The sequence below is a fragment of the Anser anser genome (genome assembly GCF_964211835.1).
Source record: "Anser anser genome assembly, chromosome: 1".
NCBI classification, from domain to species: Eukaryota; Metazoa; Chordata; class Aves; order Anseriformes; family Anatidae; genus Anser; species Anser anser.
In genome coordinates, this window is record NC_139720.1 from 141,368,056 (window position 1) to 141,395,869 (window position 27,814).

A 27,814-nucleotide genomic window follows, 5' to 3' on the forward strand; every position below is an offset into this window, starting at 1 on the left:
GACATTTTCCTATACAGCCAGTGAAGTTCAAGCTTGTAGCTACTGTCTCTCTTTCAGGTTCTAGACTTCTCTGTTGTTGGCTGCAGATGCAACGATTTCATGCAAGTGCCAAATAAGCAGAGGGAAAGTGATTAAGAAGTTCCCCAAAATGTCAGTTGCTCTCTGTACAGGTCATCAACAGAACATGACCAAAAACTGCACATAGAAGGGCTGCTGCTATGACCTGTCACATTTTTGCCTTCCCCTCATAGTATGTTACTATCTGTATGTTTATACAATACATAATGCCACTTAGGTGCAAAAGTAAATTTAAAAAAGGAAAGATAATCAGACTGAACTTCAAAAAAATTGAATTTACTCTACTTAGTACTAATGTATTAAAATAGAGTCGCATCATTTCTTAGAGGTTACTGACTCCAGCCTATCATCAACGTGTAAGCACCTAACTCGAAGCAAGCAAACAAGAACATCAGCCTGAACTGCTGTTCAACCAAATTTGCTGTGGATTATCAAATACTTACAATCATCAGGCAAAACTTCCTTGAACTGCTCAAAATACGAATTCAACCGCACTAAGCTTTCCATGTTAATTACTTCTTGCAGTGAGGTGTCTCCAAACCTTTAAAGGGTGAAGAAGGGAATAGTTAAACATAAGGTAATCCTTCTCCTTTTCTTCAAAACAACTTCACTTGGTGATACAACTATGAGAAAACAGTTCAGAGATTCATCTCCCAAAATTCCTAAACACTTAAATGCAAAGTAAAGCAGAAAAGAAAGGAGTTGCAGCGATTCACTCCAGAAAAAGAAAATACTTGGGTGTGATGGGAAAAGTGGGAAGGAAGGCAGAAAGAAAAACCTTGTAGAAAACAATACTTAAAACACTTTCCGTTTTGTATCTCTCTTTCAATAGTAAATGCCCATCTGGTAAATCATTTTGCCAAAACTCAAACTTTGAATTTTGATTTACCAGTTTAGTTCATAAACTTTGATTTTGAATTTTGATTTACCAGTTTAGTTCATAAACTAATAATGACCATGGCATCAGGACACAGGCTTAAGAACTTTGATTTCAGACATGTGAATGAGAAATATGGATCCAAGAGTGATAAAATGTGAATGTAATAGTCATCAATGCTGTGATACAACTCACCTAACTATATATATACTTGTATGTATATGTACATACATATATACACATACATGCATATAAGCATGCACATGGTGTTGACATCTACAGCTATGCTAGTCACCTTGAGCTTCCTTTGTAGGCAAAAGCAAGTCCTGGAATGCCATAGTTAGATTTTTCTAGTTGTCTGCACAATCCTGCTGCCACAATATGCCTGTGCCTGACTTCACGGAGTTCTCCATTAAAGCAGAAGCTGTCAACGTGCTTCTTAAAGATATGGCCGTAACAAAGGGAAGCTCTGGTGGCTATTCCAGAACTGGAGTTTCCCTTACAAAAACTGTTACGTGATAACATTGTTCAGCTTTACTAGAGCGATGCTGCATTATGTAAAACCTGCAACAATACATTAAAACAAAGGTCCATCTAGCCCAATATCCTGTTTTTTGACAGTTTTCCTCCAGAAGAGGAAGTCTAGAGAAGAATGCAAAAGCACAAGGGCAAATATACAACGATACTCAGAATAATCTCAGCCTCTAGTGATTTACTGCTCACAGAGGTTTCAGGTCACGAGCAGCACCTCTGTGTTAAACAGCCCACGATACATCTCCTCTTCCGTAAATCCACTTCTGAACCTGTACTAGACACAAACCCATGAGGTAAGGAGCTCCACAGCCATGTGCCATGTGAAGTATCTCCTTTTGTTTGTTTCGAATTTGCCAGCTTCGTTTAATGTTCCCTTGTTTTTGTATTGGAGGAGAAACCAAGTTGCTGTTAATAATGCAATTGTATAATGCCACAGAGACATACTACCATCAGAAGAGAATGCTGAACTGCCACTAAGGGCAAGCTTGCATGAACGAATACCTACTTCTCTGCTAGGGTTTGCTGCTCATTGATTCCCACATTGAAAAGAACAGGCTGAACCCTCAGTAACATGCCACTTTGAATCTCTCGCGGCAGTAAATCAAACAAGGCGCTTGGCAAAGGGATCCTCACATTAAATCCATCACTGTGAATAAAGAAACAGATATTAGACATACAGATCAAAAAGCAACATTCTGAGAATGGGCTTACATCCAGAATGTAACCCAGTTATTAAAAAAATAAGTATCGGTCAAGGCTGAGGACTTGAAAGAACTGCTACAGCTTGCTCCTAGTCAGACAAGCTATTCTAGCTCAAACCCAAACCAGCAACAACCTGCAATGTTGATTTTATGTCATCATGGACTTTTCAATCAGATCTGCCAATTACTAATAAAAGCTGATTTTGCTCTTCTCATTAATACCGCAGCTCTCATACAAGTTGGGTAAAAAAAGCCAAATTTTGTCATGTCTCTGTCTCATCAAGAGTAAAGTGCACTTGATTTTAAACTGGTAGAGGCTGATGATGATGCATGTGCAAAGAAGGATACATTTTTGGATATGGTAAGTAGTGTTGACGTTTCATAGCTGAAGGACAGAGGCAATGATAGGAGTGACCCAAGCGTAAATTGAAGGGGGAGCTAACACAAGCCCTGATATGGAACCGTGTGACTCAGACCTACAAGCCTGTTCTTGCTGCACAGCAGGTTACCTTGGGTCTGCTGAGCTACACCAAAGAGCAATGTGAATGCTCTGTCTCCTGATAAATGTGAGGTAATGCAACTTACCTTCACACATAACGTAAGAGCATACTAAGGCAAGTCACATTACCTTACACCTGCTATAGGCTGAGGGATTGCAAGGACAAAAGTTACTCTGATTTGAGCGCTGTGCGCTAACCTAACAGCAGCAGTCCAAGTCCAAGTTTTTACAGTGCAACCAACATTCCTATGATCATTTTTCTGCTCACAAGACACTGTCAGCAGCACTCTCAAGTACAGCATATACTTTCAAGCATAGCAGAAGAGCTCTGGGAAGTATACAAGGTAATCAAAATTGGCCTGTCCCACATTTACGTTGGATGGAGGTACAAATCCTGGAGTGTGTCTGAAAGCAAAAAGCCTGTTTTCACCTCTGACTCTAAAGCTTCCAGTAGTTTGCACAAAATAAATAAGCAGGGTTTTTTTCTTTTCTTTCTAGGATAAAATCTCTAAAGCAAAATAATAAACAAGGCCTGAATCTAGTGGAGACTGGTTTCCTACTGATTTGTGTCCTACGGCTGACAGCAAGTTTTAACTAAAAAAAATTTCTTTGAACAGGATTTTCTGTCATCTCTCAGCCCTTCTCAACGGTCTCATCAATTTCTGTTACGTACATGATTTCACTGAAGTCCTCCTTCAGCTAGTGCACTTTTCATTGCATGTTAACCTAAACTTAATTAAGTTTCTCTTAAAGTCCTTATCTTAGAGAATTCTAGCTGTTTTTCATATGTGGATGAAGCTGGGCAGAGCTTCAATGGAGCTCGTCACACCAAACTGTAATCGAATAAGCCTTATTTCCCCCAGAAATCAGATTCAAAACTAAAAGATTCTACAGACTCTAAAACACAGAAACATTAAAACATTACAACTCTGACTTCCGTGAGACAACTGTCCTCGCATCCATTTATCCCTATCTGTGCACTAGCTTCCTCTGGGCAAGAGCTCTCCTGCAGGCGCCCATCAGCATCACCTCAGAAGCCAGTGTGAGGACAGCTGATAAGCAGGCTGAGCAGCCTGATGGAAGTGAGACTTGTAAAAGCTTCCCATCACAATAAAGCTGTAACAGATCACTCTCACGCTACAAAAGGATGCGGATGCTTGTTACTTCAGACAGACTTTTTTTTTTAATTGCTTGCAAGCTCAAACTTGAAAACAGCTCTTTTTAGACAAGTGGCCAAAACGAGAAGCAGTCTTGTGTTTCACAAGCATCTATACATTAAATCCAGTTTGGCCCTGATAGTTTAGAAACTGATGCTAAATAGGCCTCAACAGCAGCTCATCAACTGCCTGATAAGACATTTCATGCCCTACTGTGCTAATGGTGACCCGTTAGTCAATGGCATACAGTAAAGCACTGACTAACTTATCAACCCCAGTGAATTTCAGAAGAGATCAGCCTCAAAAGTCAGTCTGAAATCTAGAAACAGCATAAGTGCCTAAGAAAAGATTGTATACTTCTGTCTTGTGATTATAGAAGGCGAGGTTGAGATTATATTTATTTGTAAAACAATACTGTCAGTCTGAGCTTTGCCATATATCCCATTTCAGCTTAACTCCTTGAAAAATGAAGCATCAGTAAAAACGGTAAGTCAGCTTCATGACATTTCTCTAAAGTTCTGAGGGAAAATACAGCATGGTTTCTAAGCTCATAATTCACTTGAATTTTAAGCACAGTATCATTACTTCTCCCTTCTGCATTCCCACCCCACTTCCTCCCCTCCCCATTTTTTCTTACCGATTTCCAGTGATGACTGGCAGCATGTCAGTAGATGTACTTGATGTTGCCTGAGTTACTTTAAAGGTTACATTCCTCAAGTCCATGATTCCCAAACTCATGTCCTCCAGCATTGCCAGCTCCTCACCTAAACCAAGGAGGAAAAAGTGGATCGTAATCACTAGTTGTTATGTACAACTTCCCTTTATCGATTTGATTAAGGCTGTAGGTCATCGATCTCATGGAGTTCTGTGGACGAAAAGGCTAGGGAGCCCATGACTTCTCCGTGGTCTACAGACTGCAGATGATGGCGTGATTGACTTTATGAGTTTACCAAGGTTAGAAAACACCAATTATCTAGCACAGTCCAGGCTACTGTCCTTCATGTAGACTGCACACTGATTTTCTTATTTAGACAATGCTAGTAAGATCTTCCCTGCGTTGTCACAGACATGCCATCCTTTGTGTTGGAAATCTGTTTTTGGCATACTGTACTGCAGTACCTTACAAGGTATTCCAGATTTGTTCAGTAAATTATTCCCTAACTGGAATCCAGATAGCTATTCTGACACAAGAACAGTACTAGTGAAGTACTTTCCCTTTTTATATTCTCTCTTCAATCTCACATTGTACTGTAGGATTACAACAGAAAATTACAAAGAAAAATTACAAAGAAAATCCAGAAAGCATATTTTGTGCACAGTTTCTCCCAGCTTACTGGAATTTTACTCCATTTCTTTGTTTTAAAAATAATCAAAATTATTTTTTAAGCGTTGGCCTTATTATGTCATAAGGCAAGTTCATTTTATTTTTAGAAGTAATTCAATCAAAAGTGAAGAATTCGGAGTTGTTAGCAAATTACATACCCCATACATAATCTGGTTTTGCATTTCAATTTTCAAAACCATTGTGTAGCTGAGCTGCAGATTGTACCAAACACTCATGTTCTGCTGTAGCCAATTTAAAGCAGAATTTGCTGACTCAACAGCTGCTATCTCCCATTTGCCCTGTGCCTTTACCATAAGTGCTCAGCAGGCTCTCAAACTGCGCCAGCAAGCCAATGGTGTAGAGTTGTCTTAGAAATCCATCATCATGCAGGCAGTTCCTCAGCTTGATAATGAAACCACAAATGAGAGCTGTCAGCTGTGGGAGAGAAAACAAAGACAGAAAAGGCTCTTCAGCCCCAAATGGAAACAACACTGCACATAAGAAAGAGGTGCCATAAAATCTGTCAGACTGATGCTCTTTTACCTTAAATGACACTCTTTCTTTCCTTGCAGCTAAAGAGAGACAGCCAACCAACAAAAATCAAAACACTCATAAAAACTGATTTAGGGCACACTGCCTTCATCTCGCAAACCCTTCCAAGGTGGACTTGGTGCTATTTGTTTTCTTGACACAACCACTTGTATTGGAATCTACAACTTATGAATTACAAAAGAGTCTCCTTGGAGAATTACTTTAGTTACAGATGGAAAAGCAATACTACCAGTTCTAAGGTAAAATGTTGATAGCATGAATAAATGATTTTTTAAAACGATATTTTAAGAAAGCTTAAAAATGTGATGTCTGCATTATGCAAAGATTCAAACTCTGTAGTGTTATGAGATATTCTACACAAGGCTCTTGGATTGATCTAGTACTAAGGTCGGTACTAAGATCTAAAACTAGTACTATTTGTAATTCACCCTTTCTGTCAACACAGGAATTTCCAAGGTGACTGCCAGATGCTACATACACAGGGATACGACTTCCAGAAAGGAAGGACTAAAGTTATATTTATGATGAGTAAACATATTCAATGCACTGAGTTAAAAAAAAAAAAAAGCTGTGTTATGAAGTGGGCTTTGTATAGGAAAATTCTCTGAATTTATGAGATACTATGTTTTGGGACAACAACCCTACCAAACAATGTCCAAGAGATAAGCTGTTTGAAATAAATGAATGAGATATTAATCTCACAGGGAGTAGACACACTGCAGAAGTGCACTGGGCAGATGAGGTGTGGAAGGTTTTTTATTACAGACATCTGCTAGTCAGTGACTGACACAAAAGAGACCCCAGTAGGCCCAGAAACAGAACTTTTAGAGAAACCTCAGCACTCATTCCTCCTTGCTTCTCTCCTCCTTAGGGACTGCTGGTCCTATTGGTTTTCTTGATGCTGAAAACAATAGAAGGTAATCAAAGGAGTACACTCTCTGCTCATGGGACTTTTTCTTTTTTCAACCTCTCTCACATCACATCTCACTTTTGGTTTTAGTTTGGTGGCACTGGATGACAAAGGTTGTTTCTTTACACAGGAGAATTTTCAGTATTTCTGTCACAATCTGTTTTGAAATTGGGAATATATATCCCAAGGAACATTTAAGTTTTATATTGCCAAATGCATGTAAGTGACCAATAAGGAGAGGATAGCACAGTCTGTGAGAGGAGACCACAGCGTTAAGAACAGATCTGAAAAATTCTGAAAATAGCCATCTTTCATATATCATAAAAACCCAGCACAGGTCCTAGTGTAATCAAATCCTGTAAATTTGCTTGCTTACAGTTTGGCAGAAGACAACATCCCTGCGATACTGAAGACTCAGGCAGAGCCCTATTGTTGGGGCACTGTCCTGCATTAATAAAAAGACCATGGCTTTCTTTGCCTTGTCACTCATCATGGCCACGCAGTCTGTGAGTGTTGTCAGCAAGGGATAAAGAGCTTCGCTCCATTCACCTGGTTGAAAGAAAAAAATTAACAGCACTGTAAGTACTTTATTTGAAAAAAAACCCAACATACATTAAGAAGAAACTTCCCATTGCAAGTAAAAGTTATTGATAATCCACATGTGGTGCTCATTTTATTTTGGCTGGCTGGCTACTCCCTGCTTGTTAATAATTAATCTTACAGAGTGGATATTGCACAGGGAAAACATGGAGAATTTCACTCTCTAAGGCTGTTATGACTTTCCCGGCCATGTAGTAGCTCCCAGATTTGTGCCCACAGAACAGGCCATACAATAGCTGATTTGGAAAGCATAACAGAAAGACGAATATCTATACACACAAGTGTACAGATCTGTGTGTACATGTTCAAACACACCCTTTCACAGTGCATTCATTGACAGACAGTATGGAGCCCATCGCATAACAGATACAGTGAACATCTGTTTGGCCATTTCTATGAATGAGAATTCTCCCAGATATTTCTGCCTTTGAACCTTTTGTGGACTTGGGTGTATCAATCAACTACCTCACAATTTTAAAGATATTTATTTTCAGTCAGGTAAGGCAACGCTTTTCCCCATTTGCAGCATAGGAGTAATAAAGTAAAGAGGTGAAAACTTGTGTAGGTACTCTTTTACATGTGCCCTGTCTGTTGGGCTGAGTGGCTTTGAAGGCCTACAGCTAGCTAGCAAGAAACACTAAGAACAGTAACTTAGATGGGAGCTGGCCAGATCCTTGAAGTATTTATGAGCTTGACTTGCACTGAAACACGTGAAATATGTCCCAGAGTGACTCTGCTCAAGGTCCTACACAGGAAGCAAAGAAATGAAATTGGGTTGCCAAAGTCCTATTTTAGTACCCCAAACATTGTGCCATTCATTCTCCCTGAAGGGACTGGGCTGCTTTAAAATATCCAATAGGCTCAATTTCTTTTCTTTCCTTCTTTCATCTTTTGTCTCAATCAACCACCAATTTTTAAAACCTATTTCCATGACTGTATAAAATATTACTCAGATACTGTATCAAAATCCATTCTCTCTGCAATATAAAAAGAAAACAGAATGGAAAATTTGCTCTTTTGAATGTAAAGAACATTGAAAGAGAAGAACACGTTTCTTTTTAAAGGAAAGGACACTGTTTTATATTTAAAAAGCACCACAAACAGCAGATGTGTGACCCCAGCCTGGTAGGTTGTACAAACAAGGCAATGTACAGATCAAAACCTTCAAGAATGGAGTCAGTTCAAGCCCCTGAAAGGAAGTTATTTGTGATTTTGACTCAACTGGACTAAGAGCTAGTAATATATATATAATTTTTTTTTAATATACATATATATATATATTTTGATAACCAGACACAAAGAGAACTTTGGAAACTGGCTAACAAAAACATAACTGACAAGATTAACAGAACTATCCTTTTTGTTATGTGGTAGATAAACTGCATAGCAATACCTACAAACTACACAAAGGGGAAGTTATTTGGCTCTGTTCCACTGCCACAAAGAAAGCAGGAAACATCAAAAGAGCAGGTAAGGAATTACAGCTTTTCTATTCTATTAATTGTTCTTCTCTCAAAATAAAACAGACACTGTAACATGGACCTGTAAATAATTATAAAGCAAAGTACAGATAATACTAATAGAGCATTTCTCTTACTACATTTAAGAGCTTTTGTATAAATGTGTAAAACTGACAGAAAGAACTGAAAAGATCATCTAGAACATCATCATTTCATTGCCTGGATATACATACATGCATGTAGTTATTAACTCAGTGGAGGTTTAAGATTGTAGTGTGTGGGGCAGCACTTCATTTGAAAGATAAGTTTATCTGTGGTAATCACAAAGTATACTGGTGGTATACTGCATGCCTGAAGAGAAAACAATCTTTAGGTGCTTTCTTCTCCCAGCGCTCACATGCAATGCAATGGCTCATCTAAGGGAGTGAGCAAAAATCATCCACTTCTTGGTTTCAGATATTGGTCATGAAAAAAATAAGTCCTTGTCAGCCTACAAAATTCTAAACACTGCTTCACAGAGGTGTCACGTGTTGCTTTTAACTGCTTGCTCAATGGTAGCTGCCATTAACAGTAAACAAGAATCGAAGGAATTATATTCAGGCCCAAATCAGGTTGAAATATTTCACTGACAGCGTTTAAATGAATTTGAAAGGACTGTAAGTGCTCACTTGGGTTTTTCCACCTTTCTTCAGTCTACTGCTTGTAATTTACCTCACAAAACTTTTATTATTGAAAGAATATTTTCTATCTAATCAATCAGTGGCATCTTTAAACACCATGAGGCACTAATTCTAATGTGAAAACCATTCTGAGATCTGCTTTTATGTTCTGTGAGATGACCAGACCTTTTAAAACTACTTATACACTCCCTTGTGCAGATCCATATGTAGAACGATTTGGCAAAGTGCCTGAAACGATGAAGATTCAACAAGCTGTTATAGATTTAAAACAGACAGAGATCTGATCCAAGCTAACTGTTGATATATCCTGAACACAAGCCCCACTTCTTAATCAGAAGTTTCTACTTCATGCTAAAAGCTATTTTGTTTAAAAACTGGCAATAGGCAAACCGACAGGAAGCCTGTCATTTACTTTAGGTGTTATTAAAGACAAATCTTGCAGTTTCCACTCAGGCAGCTATAACTAAATTCTGCCCAGTAAATAAGGGCCAGATGTGACCCTGTAAATCTTTGCTGTTTTTCTTATGACCACTGCTGACAGAATTCATACCTTCATGTACTCTTTGAAATGTGGCATTATAAATAAATAAATACATACATACATAAAAGAAATGCTGGGAACGTCTACAAAGTCACATACTGGAAGTTCTCTGACTATACACTGTCCAAAGGTGAGGGATAAGTAATGTCAATGTGATAAGAAATCCTAATACATACGTCTATATAAAGGAAATATCTAATAGCAGGTGGGAAAAGTTTCTGCTTCCTCCCACCCCCAAGAGTCTCTCTTCCCCAGAACAATAATATCATTATTAAAGTAACTGGCCTCCAGAGCCTTGAAAAGATATCTTGAGTCTTTTCATATTAAAAAACCAAACAACTATCAACTGTAAATCAAAGTACTGGGCACCTGCAGTTGCCCTTAGATTTAGGTCAGGCTTGCAAGGACTCACCTCTAAAAAAAAAAAAAAAGTGAAATATTTATTTAATAAATTGCTTACTTATTAAATGAATTGCTTAGCCCTAATCCAGTAAAGAGTAACTGAGAGCCCACTTAAGGACACAGTCATGTCACATTTGACTTCAGAGGGAAGCAAGCACTACGTGCTTCACTGCACTGCAGCCTTGGCCACTTATGCTGCAGTTTTGGGTACATCTGGGTACCCAGCTGGGGTAACCTGACTCCTTTTAATCTTAAAAATAACTCCGTATTCATTTATGTACCACATTCCTGTTTTGTGAAAACTAAAAGGATGTTCCAAGAACTAAAAGTTAGTGCATAATGAATTTTATTCATTATAGTCTCTCTGAAGATGAAAATCACACCTGCACAGGGGCTTTATTTCCCATGGGTTTCACTAAACCCAGGAGCCCATGCTGTAACAATTCGAAGACTGAACCTTCACTGAACTCAAATTAGCCACTCTGAAATGGGAGAAATTACAGCCATCCAGCTGGGAGACCATGTAACGGTAACACCAATGTACAGAAGCACGATGAGAGAGGAAAGACTAACAGCATGAAGAAAGTCTTCTAAATTCTGTATTCTGAAACATTAGATTTGCAGTGCCTGATACTGACTGGTTTGTACCATCACTCTTCTTGACTGCTCTGTGTTCTGTTCGAGTTCTCATTCAGAAAGGCAAGCTCAACAGCACATGTGAAAGGACATGTCTGAAAGATCATTAAGATCAGACCCTCACAGACTTCAGTGACATTTGGAAAATCATTGTCACCCGCATTACTTTGCTAAAACATGTCAACTGGAGAAACCGAAGTGACCATTAACAAGCGTTCTCCCACAGCTGAGAAGTTACCAGATACCTGCTTGCACTATTATATGGGTAAATAATCGCTTCTCGGTATCTTTAGGTAGGTCATGTGATATTGCAGAGCATTACCATTTGAAAATGGTCGTTCTTAACAGCAAGGCAGTTGTTCAGTTGTAAATTATGAACAAAAACTTGCAATTTTCAGAAGAAGCAGAAGCCATGAATGCACATACCTGGGCCAGATTCTTCCGGAGCGGGGCTGCAATCTGCACAGAAATGGAGGGGCAACATGCATGATTAAGGAGCGGCAACACAGTCCCAACATAAGCAACTCAAATGCTCAACGCCAGGGTTCTCAAACACTTTCGCTGACTGAACAGGAGCTCAGCAGATACCTGTGGGCCCTGAGGGCGTGGGCTGCCTCCTCCACTCCACTGTTTCTTTTCAGAGAGACCCGAGGATGGGGACTTGGAGGAAAGCCAGTACCTGCTAGCTCAGGAGTTCGCTGTGGATTACCAGTGAGTGCACTGCCAATCCCCAGAGATCCACAGGGCACAATTTGAGAACCACTGGTCTAGTGCAATTATAGAATAAGCTGGCTGAAAGGCTGCTAAACAGAATAGCAAAAGACTAGCAGTAAATTCAATGCACTTAACAGAAAAAGGCATTAAGGCACCCACACTGCGAGAGTAATAGAGAATCGTTACCATACTATTTTAGACACATCTCTGTTATACAATTTCTAAGAAAGGTAACACAAAAATTAGATTGTATATTGAGGGCTGAAACCTCACGAGTGAAGCCTGTAAGTGTGTCACACTCACTTCGGTGGGAAGAACAGGCTCTCAGATGAAAAAACACTGCAGTGCAGTGCAAAGAGTAAAAGGATAATATATACCCTGCATACACCTGCGTTTTTGAAAAATAGTTTATTCAACTGGCAAGATTTAAACTTCTCCTATTTATATCTGGATTCACTACTCAATGAATTATGAATTCCAAAATAACAACAGAAATATCACATTCGATTTTATGCATTAGGGCAATCAGCTGAGCTATACAATCTGGGATAACCTCTCAGTAAATTAAAACTCATATTCATTAAAGATGCTATATGATCCCATGCAATTTTAGTAATGAATACCTATACCTCTAAATAAAATAAAATAAAATAAAATAAAATAAAATAAAATAAAAACAAAAACAAAACAAACAAAATCCCTTAACTCTTCTTTCTACTATTTCAGGCAGTATTTTCTATACAATCATCCATTTACAGAGAGATGATCTAGAGTATTACAATAACATTCTGGTCTCTACCAGTTCTATCTTGATTTGTTGTTTCTTACATTGTTTAAAAAAATAAATTCTGGCTGCTATCTGTTCAGTGTCATTTATTCAAAACTCAGAATTACTAACAAAAAAGCGTTAGTTCTTTAAATATATGAGAAGGAAAAGCTTTAAATTTTTCTGATTCTAAACTTAGAGAAAGGATCTTCTTTGTCTCTCAGTTTTTCCTGTGATCAGCTGTGGAAAGTGACACAGAAAGGGAATTAGAGGCCAGGTTTGGTGTGGAGTCGATGCAAAACTTTATTTATTTATTTATTTATTCCATAGGAACCTGTTCCTCTGTCAAAAATACTGACTATTGACTAGGAACAAAATCTTATGGGAATGTGATTGAGAACTTGGCTCACTCTGGCCTTACAGTAAACTTCCAATGTGCAATTCAAATTCCTCATTAAGACCAGGTACCTAAGAAACAGGATTGCCTCTCCAGGATTTTTTACATTTGCTCAACACTGGTCAACAGTCAGACTTCAGGTTTAGCCCTTATGCTTAGGTAGCAATGGGAAACAGCACCAAGCCCCGTAGCTTTAAAGCTTGATACCGCTTTAATATTGCATAGGTATCAAGATCCTGAGCAGATGTAAGATTGACTGAAAATGCTGAGTAAATGGAAAGAAAATGACTATTCTAAGATGCTTTCAGCATAGAATTGCCTTGGGAAAAGCTTCTGATATTACCCACAACAGATTCTTCCTTTTTTTTTTTTTTTTAATATTAACAATGCAAAACTGGTAATCATTGATATGAAGGTACATTGAAGTTTACCGATAAAACTTTCATGTAAATACATACCAAAGTTCATATAAACTAGCCAGCAAATAAAAGCATTTAAAGGTGTCAAACTGCTAGAACAAACTTAGTCAAAGATTAATAGAGAACACATTCTGAAACAAGAGCCAACTCTCCTATTATGCTCTCCTTTACAATACACAAAAATGTCAGTCTAATCTAGAAAAATATGGTCATTTAAAATACTAAGCAAAACATACATTAACATGTAACAAGAGCTTTACAAAGATATTTAAACATTTATTTTAACTTTCTTCTTGTTTTCTTTTTCTTAAAGGTATTGCCTTCTAACTTTTCTGCAACATTACCAATGGAATGGACGTGAAGTCACAGACAGACACTGAGGGACAAAGATCCATCAAACATAAGACAAAACAGAAGGAAACGAAAACACAAACCAATCTTGCTATAGCTTAATTTGGCATACCTGCTCTATTAAGTGGTCATATCATAGTGACCACATGTAACGAATGTGAGAGTAAATCAAAGAAGTACATATAAAAATGAAATAATTTTGAAATTTAATGCAAGGCTGCCTTAAACTGGTAAGGGTCCCTCTCATTCGCATGTTTGTGGTAATATGCAACTGCATTCAATACAGCATCCACTTTACCTCAATTTTTGTTAGGATTATTCTACTGAGAGCTTGCACTGCCAATTCTTACTTTCCAGCTACATGAAGTCTAACTAACTGAGTCCTTCAGCACTACAGCTTTTGATAATTTGGGTTAAACTCCGGTAGGTTCATGCAAGTTGAGTTCAGTCTACATGGGACTACTTGGCTCCCCTCCTACACTTTTGCTGCTCAGTTGGGATGATTCATGTTGCAGTAGTATTTGCACTTCTCTCACGTTTTCTTTAATCTTTTATAGAGGTTCACCATTTTAAGCTTTGCCGCAAAGAAGCTGAAGCTAAGAGGAAAGCTACACATGCTAACCCAAATCTCTGCTTTACTAGCTTAAGACACCCAAATGTCACTGTCATCAGTAGGAGATTTAGCAATGATTTCAGTGGGATCACGATTTCAAAGTAAGTTACGGACTTCGCAGCTCCACGTACGCCACCAGCCCTCTCTGCCTGATGTCAGTGCCTAACAACACCACCGAACTAAAAACACATGGAAGGATGTAACAGAGGCGTAGGAACGATGCCAGCGCACAGCGAGAGAGCAGCAGTGAGAAGCAGTGTCTGGCATACGCACTTGTCTTTGTGAGAGAATGGCATGCACAGGATGGTGTGGATGATGGTGGTGGTGAGGATGATGGTGGTGGTGGTGAGGATGATGAGCTCTCATTTAAATCTTCTGGATTTATCCAGTAGGCACGAGTGTCACGATTACCTTTCTTACTAGTACAGCTGATGTCGCACTGGAAAACATCTTCACAGCTGTCACTTTGCAAGCGCTCTTTCTGGAGAAGTTTGTCCACTCTTTGTATAATACACTCCAGACTTTTGTCAACATTCAACCAAACTTTCTCCTTAAAAGAAAACATTCCTTTCTCAATTTAGTAAGAAGAGACATTAGGTAACAAATCCCTTGGCAATATATTTCCTCCAATGATTTCAGTCCCAATTCCTCTGCAAAGTTTCCTCTGGGCTATCATGCTTACATTTGTGCACACACAAGCTCTGTATATGTAAATAACATATACGATCAAGTCAGCAACATGTAGTAAAATCAATGAGTGTTAAATTGCAAAACTATTTTCAAAGTAAATTTGCTGAACAATTTTAAGTGCCTCTTCCTTCGCCAATTAGTCGCGTTTCCAGTTGCACTATTGTTTATTCTTTAGACTCTAATGTTTGACTAGGAAATGCCTAATCACTTTTGCTGACAAATGTTTACATTTCTCCTTTAAAGTTGTATTTCCTTAAGGCCCAGAGCAATTAAAATTCAGTGACAGCCTCTCCTCCCTTCAAAAGGATAGCAGAAGCTGACATCCTCCATTCCTTTCAAAGCTAGGATCAGATAGGGAAAAAAAAAAAAAAAAAACAACAACAAAACTGGCATTCCCTTATAAACATGGATGAGCCCAAAAGCTAGCTAAATGCAGAAAATATTTTAAAATCATTTTAGAAATTTGGTCGAAGACTTGTTAAGTCAGATACAGTGGGTGTGTCTGCTCTATGTTTAAAAGTGGTTATTTCTGCAAGTGTAAATGCTACTTTTAGAGAAGCTGTTGAAAGGAACTGAGATGGGGCCCTGGGCAACCTGATCTAGTGGATGGCATCCCTGCTCATGGCAGGGCGGTGGAACTAGATCTTTAAGGTCTCTTCTGACGCAAGCCATTCTAGCTTTCTATGGGATGAAGGAATAAAAAGACACAATATGTACAAATATGTATTGGGTTTACATGGCATGGTTTTGGTAGCAGGGGAGCTGCAGGGTTGGCCTCTGTGAGAAGAATCCAGCAGCTGCCCCGTGTTAGGTAAGGGCCAGTTTCAGTCAGCTCCAAAGGGGCCCACCACTGCCCAGGGCCAAGCCAAGGAGCGACGCTGGGTGGGCCTCTGGGAGAGCAGAATTAGGAAAGGGGAAAAAAAATAATGCTGCATAACAGCAGCTGGGAGAGAGGAGTAAGAAAATGTGAGAGAAGCAGCCCTGCAGCCCCCAAGGTCAGTGCAGCAGGAGGTGCTCCAGGCAGGCAGCAGCAGTTCCCCTGCGGCCTGTGGAGAGGCCCCTGGTGGAGCAGGCTGTCCCCCTGCACCCATGGGTCCCACACGGAGCAGATCTCCACGCTGCAGCCCGTGGAGGAGCCCCCGGTGGAGCAGGTGGATGTGGCCTGGAGGAGGCTGCGGCCCATGGAGAGCCCCCGCAGGAGCAGGCCCCGGGCCGGAGCTGCAGCCCGTGGAGAGGAGCCCACGCAGGAGCAGGGGGTCTGGGGGGAGCTGCCGCCCGTGGGGGACCCGTGCTGGAGCAGTTTGCTCCTGGGGGATGGATGGACCCCGTGGTACGGAGCCGTGTGGGAGCAGTTCTTGAAGAGCTGCTGCCTGTGGGCAGCCCCCGCAGGCTCAGTTTGGGAAGGACGGCATCCCGTGGGAAGGACCCCACATGGAGCAGGAGCAGAGAGGGACCGTGAAGGCACAGCAGAGGAGAAGCACTATAGTCTGACCACAGCCCCCATTCCCCATTCCCCTGCACCGCTCAGGGGGAGGACAGAGAAGAGGGTGGATATGGGGGAAGGTGTTTTTAGTTTGCTTTAAGTTTCTCACTGCCCTAGCTTGTTAGTAATACGTAATAAATAATTAATCTCCCTATGCTGAGTCTGTTTTGCCCGTGATGATAATTGTTGAGTGATCTCCCTGTCCTTATCTCAAACCCTGAGACTTTTCCATTGCATTTTCTCCCCCTTTCCCTTTGAGGAGGGGGAGTGACAGAGCAGCTGTGGTAGAGCTCAGCTGTCCAGCTGGGTAAAAACACCACAGTCAAATTATCTAAAATGTTTCTGGAATACCTACAAAGATTCAGAATGATCTACCATTTTGTATTGCAGAAAAACTTATTCAACTATACTGTTAATTGAAATAATAGCAAGAAACACTTTATGAATAAGAAAGATGACAATAATTCTATACAGATGTCTTTTTCCTATATAAATCAGAGTAACAGATAAAATTACTGTATCGTATTGGTATCTAATGAACTGAATCGGCCTTATTAGTATCTCATTATTTTGAGTCTGACTCTAAGTCAAAGCATGCCAGAACAATTAAAACAAACAAGGATGCATTTCAAAAACAAATCGGATCTCATTTCTAAAGTGGAATTGCACAATATTAATCATTGTTTTAATTTATCTTGACTATTTTTGAGATTTAATTTACTTCTGTTTATATTACACAATGACAAAATTTACACAGGCCAAGTCTCATTTCAATTGGCAGTGTGGTATGGAAAACCATTTATATTCTTTGTGCAAACAGTTTTTAAAAGCTGTTCATAATCAAAACAGAGATGGACAGCGAGTTCTAAATATTTAGATGAGAATATAAAACCAGAGAAAAGTTTGGAAGGCTGAACTGTATAGCTAACACACACAAAATATGCTTTATTTTGGAGAAGTTTAAGAGCCCTTTGTAGTACGGTCAGTTTACTTTAAACGCTGTTTACTTTCCCTTGGAACTGACTTAAAAAAAAATGCACCAATTGTAGCGATCTCTGATGTTTAGGAGACTGAGAATTATTTATTAAGGCCAGTTTATATCTCCATGCCAAGGAGTAAGTGCGCATAGGCTGGAGAGTTTCTTTTCTTGTTGACTAGTACCTCCGGTAGATGAGTAAGACGCATAAAAATATACTCCAAAAAAAAATCCTATGCATATCTGGTGAGCAGTTACAAACATTATAAATAACAGAACAGAGAAAAACAAAAAATAGGAAAAAATATTCATCACTCCACTGAGCAAACATACCCATTCCTCTTCATGCCAATCCACCTGTAGAGAAGATCGGCTATTTCTTCCTGTCCATCTGGCCACAAGTGTATCTTGATCATTCCTCAGCATCACTTGTTCCCCTTCTCCAGAGGTTGGAGATGCCTTTGAGGCTATATAATCTGGCCTTGCAGCATTCAGTCCATGTATTGAATTTGCCAACAGTTTGCAGTCACAGACTGTGACAAGTTGCCGGGTCTAAAAAGCAATAAACCCCTCAAATTTTAACACCTTTCTATTATTCTACATACAATTTATACTACATTCTTTCACAGAAATAAATAAATAAATAAACCACACTAGTATCCTATAAAAGAAAATAGCCACTGTTTAGGAATCTATGAGGTGCCTTTAAATCATTTTATACCATGGCCTTAAAAAGCTATATGGGGTACCAAAACACAAAGGGTACATTTCCAAAGTCTGTACTACTATACTAGCCCTGCTGTTGATGAAAATTTCGCTAATAGATGTGCAATTCTTAGCATTTTTATTTGCATTTCACCCTGCATTTGATGAAAGTTTAGAACAACATGCAGACATTTTTATAGCCCACACTATAGTTACCACACCAGACGGACAATGCTTAAGCCCCACCAACCTGTCTCAAATCACAGCAATTAAGAGGAAAAGTTGAAGTTATAACTCACGAATCAATATAACCTGCTTCCTTATTTAGTAATGTTATATCAAAAGATTTCTATAAGTTATGTGAATATGAAAAGGCTCTGGCCTGTTTGTCTATTAAGAAAACAAACTTCTCTTTATATATACACACTTTGTCCAGCTTTAGAAAATCCCACAGATTAGTTATACACACTGTAGTCATTTAGAGTGAACGTTATAACTAATACATTTACATGTGGTCACATTATCTTTTGCGGTCTACAAAGCTGTATACATATCCCCTCAGCTGGAACAATTTATGGCAAGGTGATCTGACACTGCTATTCCTGCCATTTACAACCTTCAGATCTGCTTCTGGGACAGAAGACATCACTAAAACTGTAGTTGTTTTTATCTCTGTAAATAAGATTGTGTTCAGATGTGGTTTCAGTCTGTTTTCTGCTAACAGCTATCAAAAAATAACTGATTGACATCACTAATTCAGGCAAAGGCTGTCACCGTTATTCCTTATTTCACCAGTGGAACACTAAGAAGAGCTTGATATACTTAAGTTTTGTCCTGTTGCTGCTGCTTGACAGGTGACTTGGGAATTTAAAAAAAGGTGGTTATGGAGAAAAGTGTATAAAAGAAAACAAACAAATGCTCATTTCTGGAATAGGACAACTGAAGAGAGGCAAACAGAGGACATTGCTCTTCATTGCACTCTCAAGAGGAGGTGAAGGCAAAGGAGTGTGAAGAGTAGGAGAGAACCCAAATAAAATGCAACAAATTCTAAAAGCTAGTCTGATTTCGTTTTTTATTTAGGACTATGCATATTACAATACACTACTGAAAAGGTAAAATAAATGTTTCAAGAAAATTTACTAAAGAAGGGTTAAAAAAAGGTGTGCTTCAGTGTGAAGATATATTATTGTCCTACCTTATCTGCCAGGATGGCAAGTGTTCTTTCAAGGCCATTAGCTGATCTGTCCTTGGCAGCTCTTGAAAGCCTTTCTGCATAGTAGCTGACTTGAGTTTTCAGGGTGTTGATTTGTGCAATAATTTCCTTTGCTCTAACAATGTCCTGGGGGATGTATATTATAGACTGGGAACCTGTTGAAGTGCTGAAAAAGAAAGATGGATTTAAGGCGGAAAAATGCTCTAGAGGTACACACATTACGGCAGCATGCTGGGGAATTAATGGCAGACAACAAAATTTTACCTGAGCTAGCAATCAACAGTGAAAGGCCAGTGGGCAATTGCACAGCAGGAACATGATCCTAGAGCTTTCTCTGCCTTTACTGAAAGGCAGATGCAGATTTACTCATCCCTTATGCCAAGTGACTGTGGGCAGAGCGTGTATACCAGAGGGACAATTTTGCTGATGAGATAGATTTTACTGTCAGCGACAGAACCAGCGTTTGCAATGACAGCTTGCCCCATTCTCCCTCTCCTTACAACACAGACACTTCACTGAGGCCTGGTTTGCAAAACAGTATTACCACACAGCTATCAGTGCTGTGAAAAGAAAATCTGCACTATTTCCAATACAGAAATGGCACCCAGGTCTGTAACGGAGACAGTGTAGTATTAACAAAAATTCCTTCTGCTAGCATATCCTTCCCTCTATTGCAGGCCTGACTGGAGTTACAGCAGGAAAATCAATCTTATGATATATCAAACACAAATTGTATCTCTAGGCTAGTCCGAGGCCTCCATCCTTTGTTTAGCCTCTGTTAGCACACCCTCACTCTACTAAACTAGGGACCTGGTAAAACTCTAGTACAAGCTCAGCTGTAAAAAACTAGCTTTTTCCATCTAGGAAAGCAAATTATAAAAATATTATACTACTAAATTATATAAAACTATTGAGGTAAAACGTATCTTTATATTGGTACACTGCAGGTCCACTAAGACCATTTACCTGGTAGTGGAGAGGATGAATGTTCACATGTTGTTTAGACACCTACAGAAGTTGCTTTCCTAACCTAAGACAGATGTTGACTCTCTCTCTCTAACTGATGGGGAGATAGTAGTTAACTCATCTAAAGGATGAGTTAATCCTACCTGATGGAAAAAGAAAAAAAAAATCACAAAAGCTGCCTTCTAGCTTAGGAAATTAATTTAAACTGAAGTTAATTAAAAGGGCACAGCTATTTGGAACCAATCCACCCACCACCTTTCCTTTTGCCAGACAGAAGACTCTTTTTCCCTGGAGGGAAATCTACACGAAGATCAAGCCTTTACTTCAGCTCCAGCTGTGACAAGTGTGATGCCCGTTCATGACGTGGCATCAAGCACGAGCATCCATTCTCTATTATCTTAATTACACTCTTTTTTTTTCCACTCACAAATGGTTTCAGTGTGGTCACAGCACAGACGAACCTGCTGTGCGCATCGATCTCAGCACTGCTTGAAGGACACAGCAATGCCGAGGGACTACACAGAGAGGAGCTTCTTTTCCAGGCACAGTTGCCTCAGACCGCTACCTCTGGGAAATGTGAATTCCTCTGCTATTCCTAGAGTGATACCATTCATTTCTGCAGTGTCTCTGTGAGGTAATACAGGAGAGTTGCATGAAGCATGCTTTAAAATCATTGCCACAAATACCAGTTCTTGCCCCTTACTAGGTATTAAGGCAAGGGGGAACTTAATCCCTTATCTTGTTTGAGCTCTGTTACAGGAAAAGATGGGGGATTCATTTTCCAAGGATAGGACATAATGCAGAAATGATTCTTGAAAGAGTTTCCTTGTTTGTGTCCCTCTGGTTACCCACCTGAGTGGAGCAGAGAACAACCACTGCCCAGTACTGCTATGCTATATAGCAAATTAATCTTAGCTTTTAGGTCTTTCTTTGAACGTGATTTGTGCTCTGTATTGACAAGTGATCTTAGTGACAATTCCTCTGAGCAATTTCTTTCCACAACAACGTGGACAACATGCACAAAGATGTATTTGGCAGGAAAGGCCATGCAGCGTATTGAGATCTGATTTAGAATTATTACATCTTCAATCACAAACATTTGCCGGGATGACTGGGGGAAAATTTTATGGCATAAAGTTCACATAAATTCACCTTCCAACCTGCAATTGCTTTTTCAAATGAACAGCTCTCATTGCATAATATCAGGAAGCTGGAACACTGGATTAAATGCTCAGTGAATTAGGGGTTCAACCTTTAATACAAGCAATTTAGAGAGAACTTCTGCACTGTTGAACCATCAAGTAATGTTTCATTTTCATAGCACTGAGCACCACAACATGAAGAAAAATAAACAAGAGTTAAGTGGAAATGTTTAAATGCAGACATGGATCACAAAAATATAACCTATGCCCAATCTATTGCTACAAAGGTTCAAAAATCTGTAGCATTGTCTTAATTATCTTTCATCACTGGCAGAAGGTTTCTCTCTGGAAATAACAGAGGAAAAAGTACAACATCCTCGTGCTCTGTTCTTCAGCTTTCTAACTTCTTATACTCAGAGAGAGCCAGGAAGCTGTTCATTATAAGCAAACATTGCAGATGAAATGAAATTCATTCACACATTGTGTTCTACAAAGCAGCTATGATTATTTAGAGCACAATTAGGGATGCCATGATGCATGACATTAAAAAGCCCTGCACACATTAAAACACACCAGATCTCTGCCAAAGAAAAGAAAGAAAAGGAAAATAAAACAACCCAAAGAACATAAGCTCTCTCTACAGAACTCTCAGAAACAGAAAACTCACCAACACTCCTCATAACTGCTAAAAAAAACAAAAACCAAAATAAAATTAGCAGATTGTTAGCAAATACCAAAAGCAGAAAACAAAACAAATGCTTGGGGAAATAACATATTTGTGTCATCTTTTCAACAAGGCAGGTACATATGATTAAACTTTTAAGCAAAAAAACACAGATTGCCAGGGGACTGTGTGTTGTTTTGGGAAATGTTGGGGATGCAGTACACACAATTTTGCCAGTGAAAGGAGAAAGAACTGAACAATATCTATATAACGATGAAATTGAGGAGATGGAACTCAGTTCTACTATAGTGTTTTTATGATAGCATAGAAATAATAAAAGAGCCATCTTACCAGGGAGATCCTAAAATTGTATTTTATATTAACAGCCAAGATGAAATTCGTATCTCCAGAGTGGTACAAAGAATAGCTTACTGGCATATCTTGAGTTAGCTATCAAGACATGGCATTCATAACACAATGCATTTTTTAATCAGTAATCCAAATTAGAATCTCACTCCCGATGTGTTTTAGGCTAGTAGGGCCCTCTGCAATACCAAACCCTAACTTCTTGGAAATATACGCCTTAAAATCAATACTGATGTATACAGAGCTAAAGGACTAGCTACAACTCCCCTAGCTTCAGACACCTATAACCTAGATGTACCTATACCCTATAACCTTAGCTAGTCTTGGTCTCTTTGTGCAGTCCATGGTAAGAAGCAGGACTTATGCACTGAAGTGCATCGGATTTACCTGGCACGCTGTTGGCAGTGGGGCATGGCATGGGTGGCCTCTGTGAGAAGGGGTCAGGGGCCACCCCATGCTCCAATGGCCCCACCGCAGGGCACAGCTAAGCCCCGCAGCCATGCTGGTGACATCTCTGGGAAAATGTGTGTAAGAAAAGGTGAAAAAAACATCTGGCGGAGAGAGGAGGAGGGAGCAAAATTGGTGAGTAGCAGCTGAGGAAGCACTAAGGTCAGAGCAGGGGGTTCTCCAGGCGCCTGAGCAGACATCTCCAGCAGCCAGCGGAGGACACATGCTGGAGCAGATGGGTATTCCTGGAGGGCTGCTGCCCACAGAGGACCCTCTGAAGCAGAGAAGTATGAGGGGGAAGGAGTGGCAGAGGGAAACTGCAATGTACTGAATATAACCCCTTTCCCACCTCCGCCTGCCCTGAGCCACTCGGGGCAGGGGGAGAGGAGACTGCAGCAAAGGAGTGAGATTGACCTTGGGAGACAGGGGAGAAAAGGTGCTGCTTTACTGTTTGTCTTTCAGCTACTCACTATCTGAATCTGTTTTAATTGACAGTAAGCTAATTTTCCCCAAATAAAAGTCTGTTTTGCCTGCAATAGTACTTGGTAAGTGATCTCCCTGTCTTTATCTCAACCACAAGCTTTTCCATTCCTGTTTATTTCCTAATTTTTCCCTCTGTCCTTCTGGAGAGAGAAGGGGGTGGCAAGCAGCTGGCTGGGAGTTTGGCTGACCCACCACATGCAGGTATCTACCATGTCCCCCGCTGACTCTGGAGGCAACCCAAGATAACTAGCTCAGATGTTTACATCTGCACTGAGGATATCTAAAGATGAAGGACGTGAATTCTACCACTCCTGACTGAAATTGACTGAAACATTGTCTTTACCTGCAGATTTCTGCAGACTGTTGTTGTTGGGAGTGTCACTGTTTTTTTTTAAACACCTACTCACATGGAAGAGACTCTTTTGTATTAACTGAATTTGTTTTGCACTTGTTCATATTTTCTTTTTTTTTTTTTGTAGCCCATAGAGATGGTTTTACACTTTAAGCTCATGACAGGAGGGTTCAATTATACAGTACAAGGTCTTTCACAGTGTATTCTGTTAGCCTCAAACATCAGAGCACTTCATTTTTTTGTGTGCTTTCTACATTCCCAAATAATGAGTGTAGCAACTGCTCCAAGACAGAAATGCCTACTTAAATGGAATAAACTGGCTGAAATGGAATGCCTGATTCTCTGTTCTGCTGCATCAAAAATCTACTCTGATTCTCTGGATAGATACACTATACGTGCCTCCTTGCTTTTAGATGACTAGGAATAAATTGCTACACTACTGTTACCTGTCTTCTAAGGGAATGCTGGAGAAACAAAATTCCCCCCAAACTGATTCTACGGGGTAGCCGAAGAAGGGCCCACAACCTGTGTAATCTTCTGCTGAGCATACTACCCCAGAAATGTTATTCTTCAAATATGGAACCTGCAGTTTTAACGGACCCAGAAAGAACAGTTCAGTAACGCTTACAGGAAAAGCACTGGGTAGAAATTAAGCTCTCTGATGAGCTCAGTTATTGAGTGAGAAGAAAAAAAGAAAAAAAGAAAAAGAAAGACATGGGAATTTAGATATTGCAGGAGTAAGGCCCACTTAAGTACCTAACCTAATAGAAATAAAGTATTTCAGAAAGCAACAGTGGTGTCAAAAGAATGGGAAAAGTAAGCCTAGCCTAACAGTGTTTCCTGGTTTACAGTTTTCCCTAGTCCCATCCTAGCACACTCTTTAAGTTGGGAATAATTGCACCAGGCATATTTTTGCATTTTTCTTTCCAGTACATATCTGACTGATGTCCACAGGATGTTGCTACTCATTATCAGCTGCCAAAACTGATGCTGCACTTGGCAGATCAGCTCCGAAGAGTATAAATCCTTTCTTTGGAAGGGCATTATAAAACTCTCCTTTCCCAGGCTACAATGACTCTGTATAATGCTGCTCTCGCTGTTCCTCCAATTCTCCATACTGCAGCAAAACTAATGCAGACCCAAATGATATTATCTTTTCCTTAGTAATTGGCGTGGATGCCATGCAGTGTCTCTCAGAAATGCAGAATGGTTGAGATTGGAGGGGATCTCTGGAGGCCACCTGGTCCAACCCCTGCTCAGGCAGGGCTACCCAGAGCAGGCTGCCCAGGACCATCTCCAGGCGGCTTTTGATCTCCTGGGAGGGAGACTCCAAAACCTCTGAGGGCAACTTGTACCAGTGCTCCTTCACCTGCATGGTAAAGTGCTTCCTGGGCTTCAGAGGGAGCCTCCTGCGTTCCAGTTTGCACCTACTGCCTCTTGTCTTGGCACTGGGCACCACTGAAAAGAGCCTGGCTCTGTCTTCTTTGCACCCTCCCCTTAGGTACTTATAGACATTGATGAAATCCCCCTGAGCTTTTTCTTCTCTAGGCTGAACAGTCATAGATCTGATCTCTCAGCCTCTTCTAATAGGAGAGATGCTCTGGTTCGTTCATCATCTTTGTGGCCCTTTGTTGGACTCTCTCCAGTATGTTCATGCCTTTCTTGTTCTGAAGAGCCCAGAATTGGATGCATTTCTTCAGGCATGCTCCCTTGATCTGCTGGCAACACTCCTAATGCAGCCCAGGATACCATTAGCCTTCTCTGCGTCAAGGGCACACTGCTGACTCTCCCTTTAGTATATGTGATCTTCCCATTTTCTGACTCTTCCTGTAGTACATGTAGTTGTACTGCCAGAGAGATCACTAGACAGTCCCTGAAGACAGGACCATGGAGGTCAAGTATCCTGCCTGTAGAGCGGAGTGAGGCCAGATTCAGAAGCCTAAACTGTACATAAACATTGAGGGAATATAGAAAAGCCTCAAGAGAAAAGCAATAAACACAAATTGTCAATGAGGCATTTGCCCATCAGGCACAGCTGTGGGTTGAAAGCACGATGTAGTGCAGCTGAAGAGCTTCTAAAGGAAAATTTTCTACACCACAATTTGGTAAACTCAAACCCAACACTTAAAGTAGCTAAATAAATGAATCAACAAGTATTCAGGAAAATTAAAGATTTCACTAAAAGAACTATTAGTAAGGACCTATCATTAAACAAACGAATACGGTAATATAAAGGGGAAACTGTTTTTCCTCACCTCCTTTGGAAGAAAATACAGAACAATCTTCACACTGTATAGTAGAACTATTGAATGAGGTGCAACGAAAACATAGAATGGAATGTTTTTTTAAATCACTGAACATGGGCTGCTAGGAAAGGGCAAGATATCAGCTGACACAACAACATTTCTACTTACTGTTTCTTTGCCTCTTCAAATTTATGAAGCTTTTTCCGCAGGCCACCTGATTTAAAGCCTTGACAGTGAGCTGCTGGTGCTCCTATGGTGACTATGTCGTAGTTCTGATCTAAGATGGACAAAAAGGACTTACAGATGAAAGCTCATCATCTTTACATAAACAGTTGTGGAAATTCAAAAACTATTCTGTAAATAATTTTGTAAAGCATTGTGCCAATGTTTTGAAGGACATGTAAAACCCATATTGTTTTAGAGGCCCTGGAAATCCATCAAGTACTTTTGAGGTGAAAGAACTCTACTTGAATGCAAGTCCTCCATTTCTTAATCTGCAAGTCTGACAGTGAAAAGAAAGCCTTGAGAATTGGCCTTTATACCCAACCTGCCATTACTGGAATTGCTCACATGGACACACGGGACAAGTGTGTGCCCATGGTTAGTAGGAATCTGGGAATCAGTGTTAAAAGAAGACATAACTTAGATTATTTATGAAGAAACAAGCCTGACGTGAACAAACTGGTGTAATTTTGCATAACCCTACACGGTGACTCGAGAGAAAAAGCATACAAACTTAACAGTAATTAATGATCAGAATCTTTGCTATTCTGACACAAACCAAAACAAGTAGAAGTGACACAGCAGCTTAATCCAATATATTCCCTAGCACAAAGGCTGGCCTGTGTCACCTAGGGCAAAGTTAACTCCAAACTTTAGTTTTGCCACCTATAGAACAGGTATAATTATATCTACACATATTCTTTTGCAAAGAGTTTTGGAATCCAAGGATAGAAAGTGTTATACAAACGCCATGTAGTGTTAATACTACAGAGCAGTAGTTTGTGGAAACCTGACTATGAAAAAAGACAAAAGAAACAGAACAGTGTGAAGAAAGACATAAAGAAACAAATACCTGATCCTCCATCATCCTGGACTCTCATTCTCTGTATATGTAAATTCGTGGGAACAAATTCCAATTTTTTATCAGCTTTCAAGCTACTGGCTTTAAATGAAGGACCTGAGAAATGCAGGAGAAAAGTAAGCATAAAAATACTGCATCTGCCTATGTTAAAATACTCAAGGGGCTTCATTCATCATTGGCTACATGCTGAAAATAAAGCAGAGGAAAATAAATATAAAAAGATGTGTCTTTCTGTTAGTGTTTATAATTCCATACTCTAAGAGTAAAGATAGGGAATGAATAGAGTAGCAAATATTCCCTCACAAATAATAAAGAAAACTAATCTAAATAGTATTTTTTGCTCAAACTAAAACATTCCAGGTTCCCAGTTTAAGATAAGCACTAACAGTCATGTTTGACAAGTATCACTTTAGTATCACTTTATTATGAAAAAGAAATCTTGCTGACCTTTATACTGATGCAGGTCAGTTAAATTTTCCTGATAAGTTAAAATAATCGTTTGGTACTGAGTTACTATCTGTCGACGAAGGCTTTCCCAACAAGGAGACAATTCTCCCAGTTCTTCTAGTTCACAAACCCTAGGGGAAAAAAAAAAAAAAAAAAAAAGAGAGAGGTGTTTAGCTCCATTGTCTACTTGACGGAGAATAAGTTTCACATTGTAGCAATGCAGCATTTTCCTCAGCTGATGCATTGTGAACTCACTCCTATTTAACCCAGTCACCAGACTGGGAATGCTCCCCACCATATGTCTCAAAGCACTTCTGTTGAGCTCTGTCCCAAGGAACA

The 27,814-nt window shown here is 39.7% G+C and overlaps 1 protein-coding gene across 10 annotated transcripts in view; it reads right to left on the reverse strand.

Moving 5' to 3' along the window:
* INPP4A (inositol polyphosphate-4-phosphatase type I A) overlaps positions 1 to 27,814 on the reverse strand; it is a 52,700-nt gene that overhangs the window by 13,379 nt on the left and 11,507 nt on the right. For 3 of the 10 annotated variants that reach the window (XM_083806506.1, XM_083806504.1, XM_083806502.1), the window contains exons 9-21: positions 27,476 to 27,606; positions 27,020 to 27,124; positions 26,113 to 26,221; positions 22,054 to 22,071; positions 19,261 to 19,444; positions 17,694 to 17,912; positions 14,623 to 14,761; positions 11,378 to 11,410; positions 7,009 to 7,181; positions 5,482 to 5,605; positions 4,484 to 4,610; positions 1,995 to 2,135; positions 522 to 619 (exon numbers count right to left, since the gene is read on the reverse strand). In XM_083806506.1, the coding sequence (XP_083662632.1) occupies positions 522 to 619; positions 1,995 to 2,135; positions 4,484 to 4,610; positions 5,482 to 5,605; positions 7,009 to 7,181; positions 11,378 to 11,410; positions 14,623 to 14,761; positions 17,694 to 17,912; positions 19,261 to 19,444; positions 22,054 to 22,071; positions 26,113 to 26,221; positions 27,020 to 27,124; positions 27,476 to 27,606 (1,601 nt within the window). Of the gene's footprint in view, positions 1 to 521; positions 620 to 1,994; positions 2,136 to 4,483; positions 4,611 to 5,481; positions 5,606 to 7,008; positions 7,182 to 11,377; positions 11,411 to 14,484; positions 14,762 to 17,693; positions 17,913 to 19,260; positions 19,445 to 22,053; positions 22,072 to 26,112; positions 26,222 to 27,019; positions 27,125 to 27,475; positions 27,607 to 27,814 lie in introns of all 10 variants that reach the window. The other 7 variants (XM_083806507.1, XM_083806503.1, XM_083806508.1 and 4 more) reach the window with 5 other exon arrangements.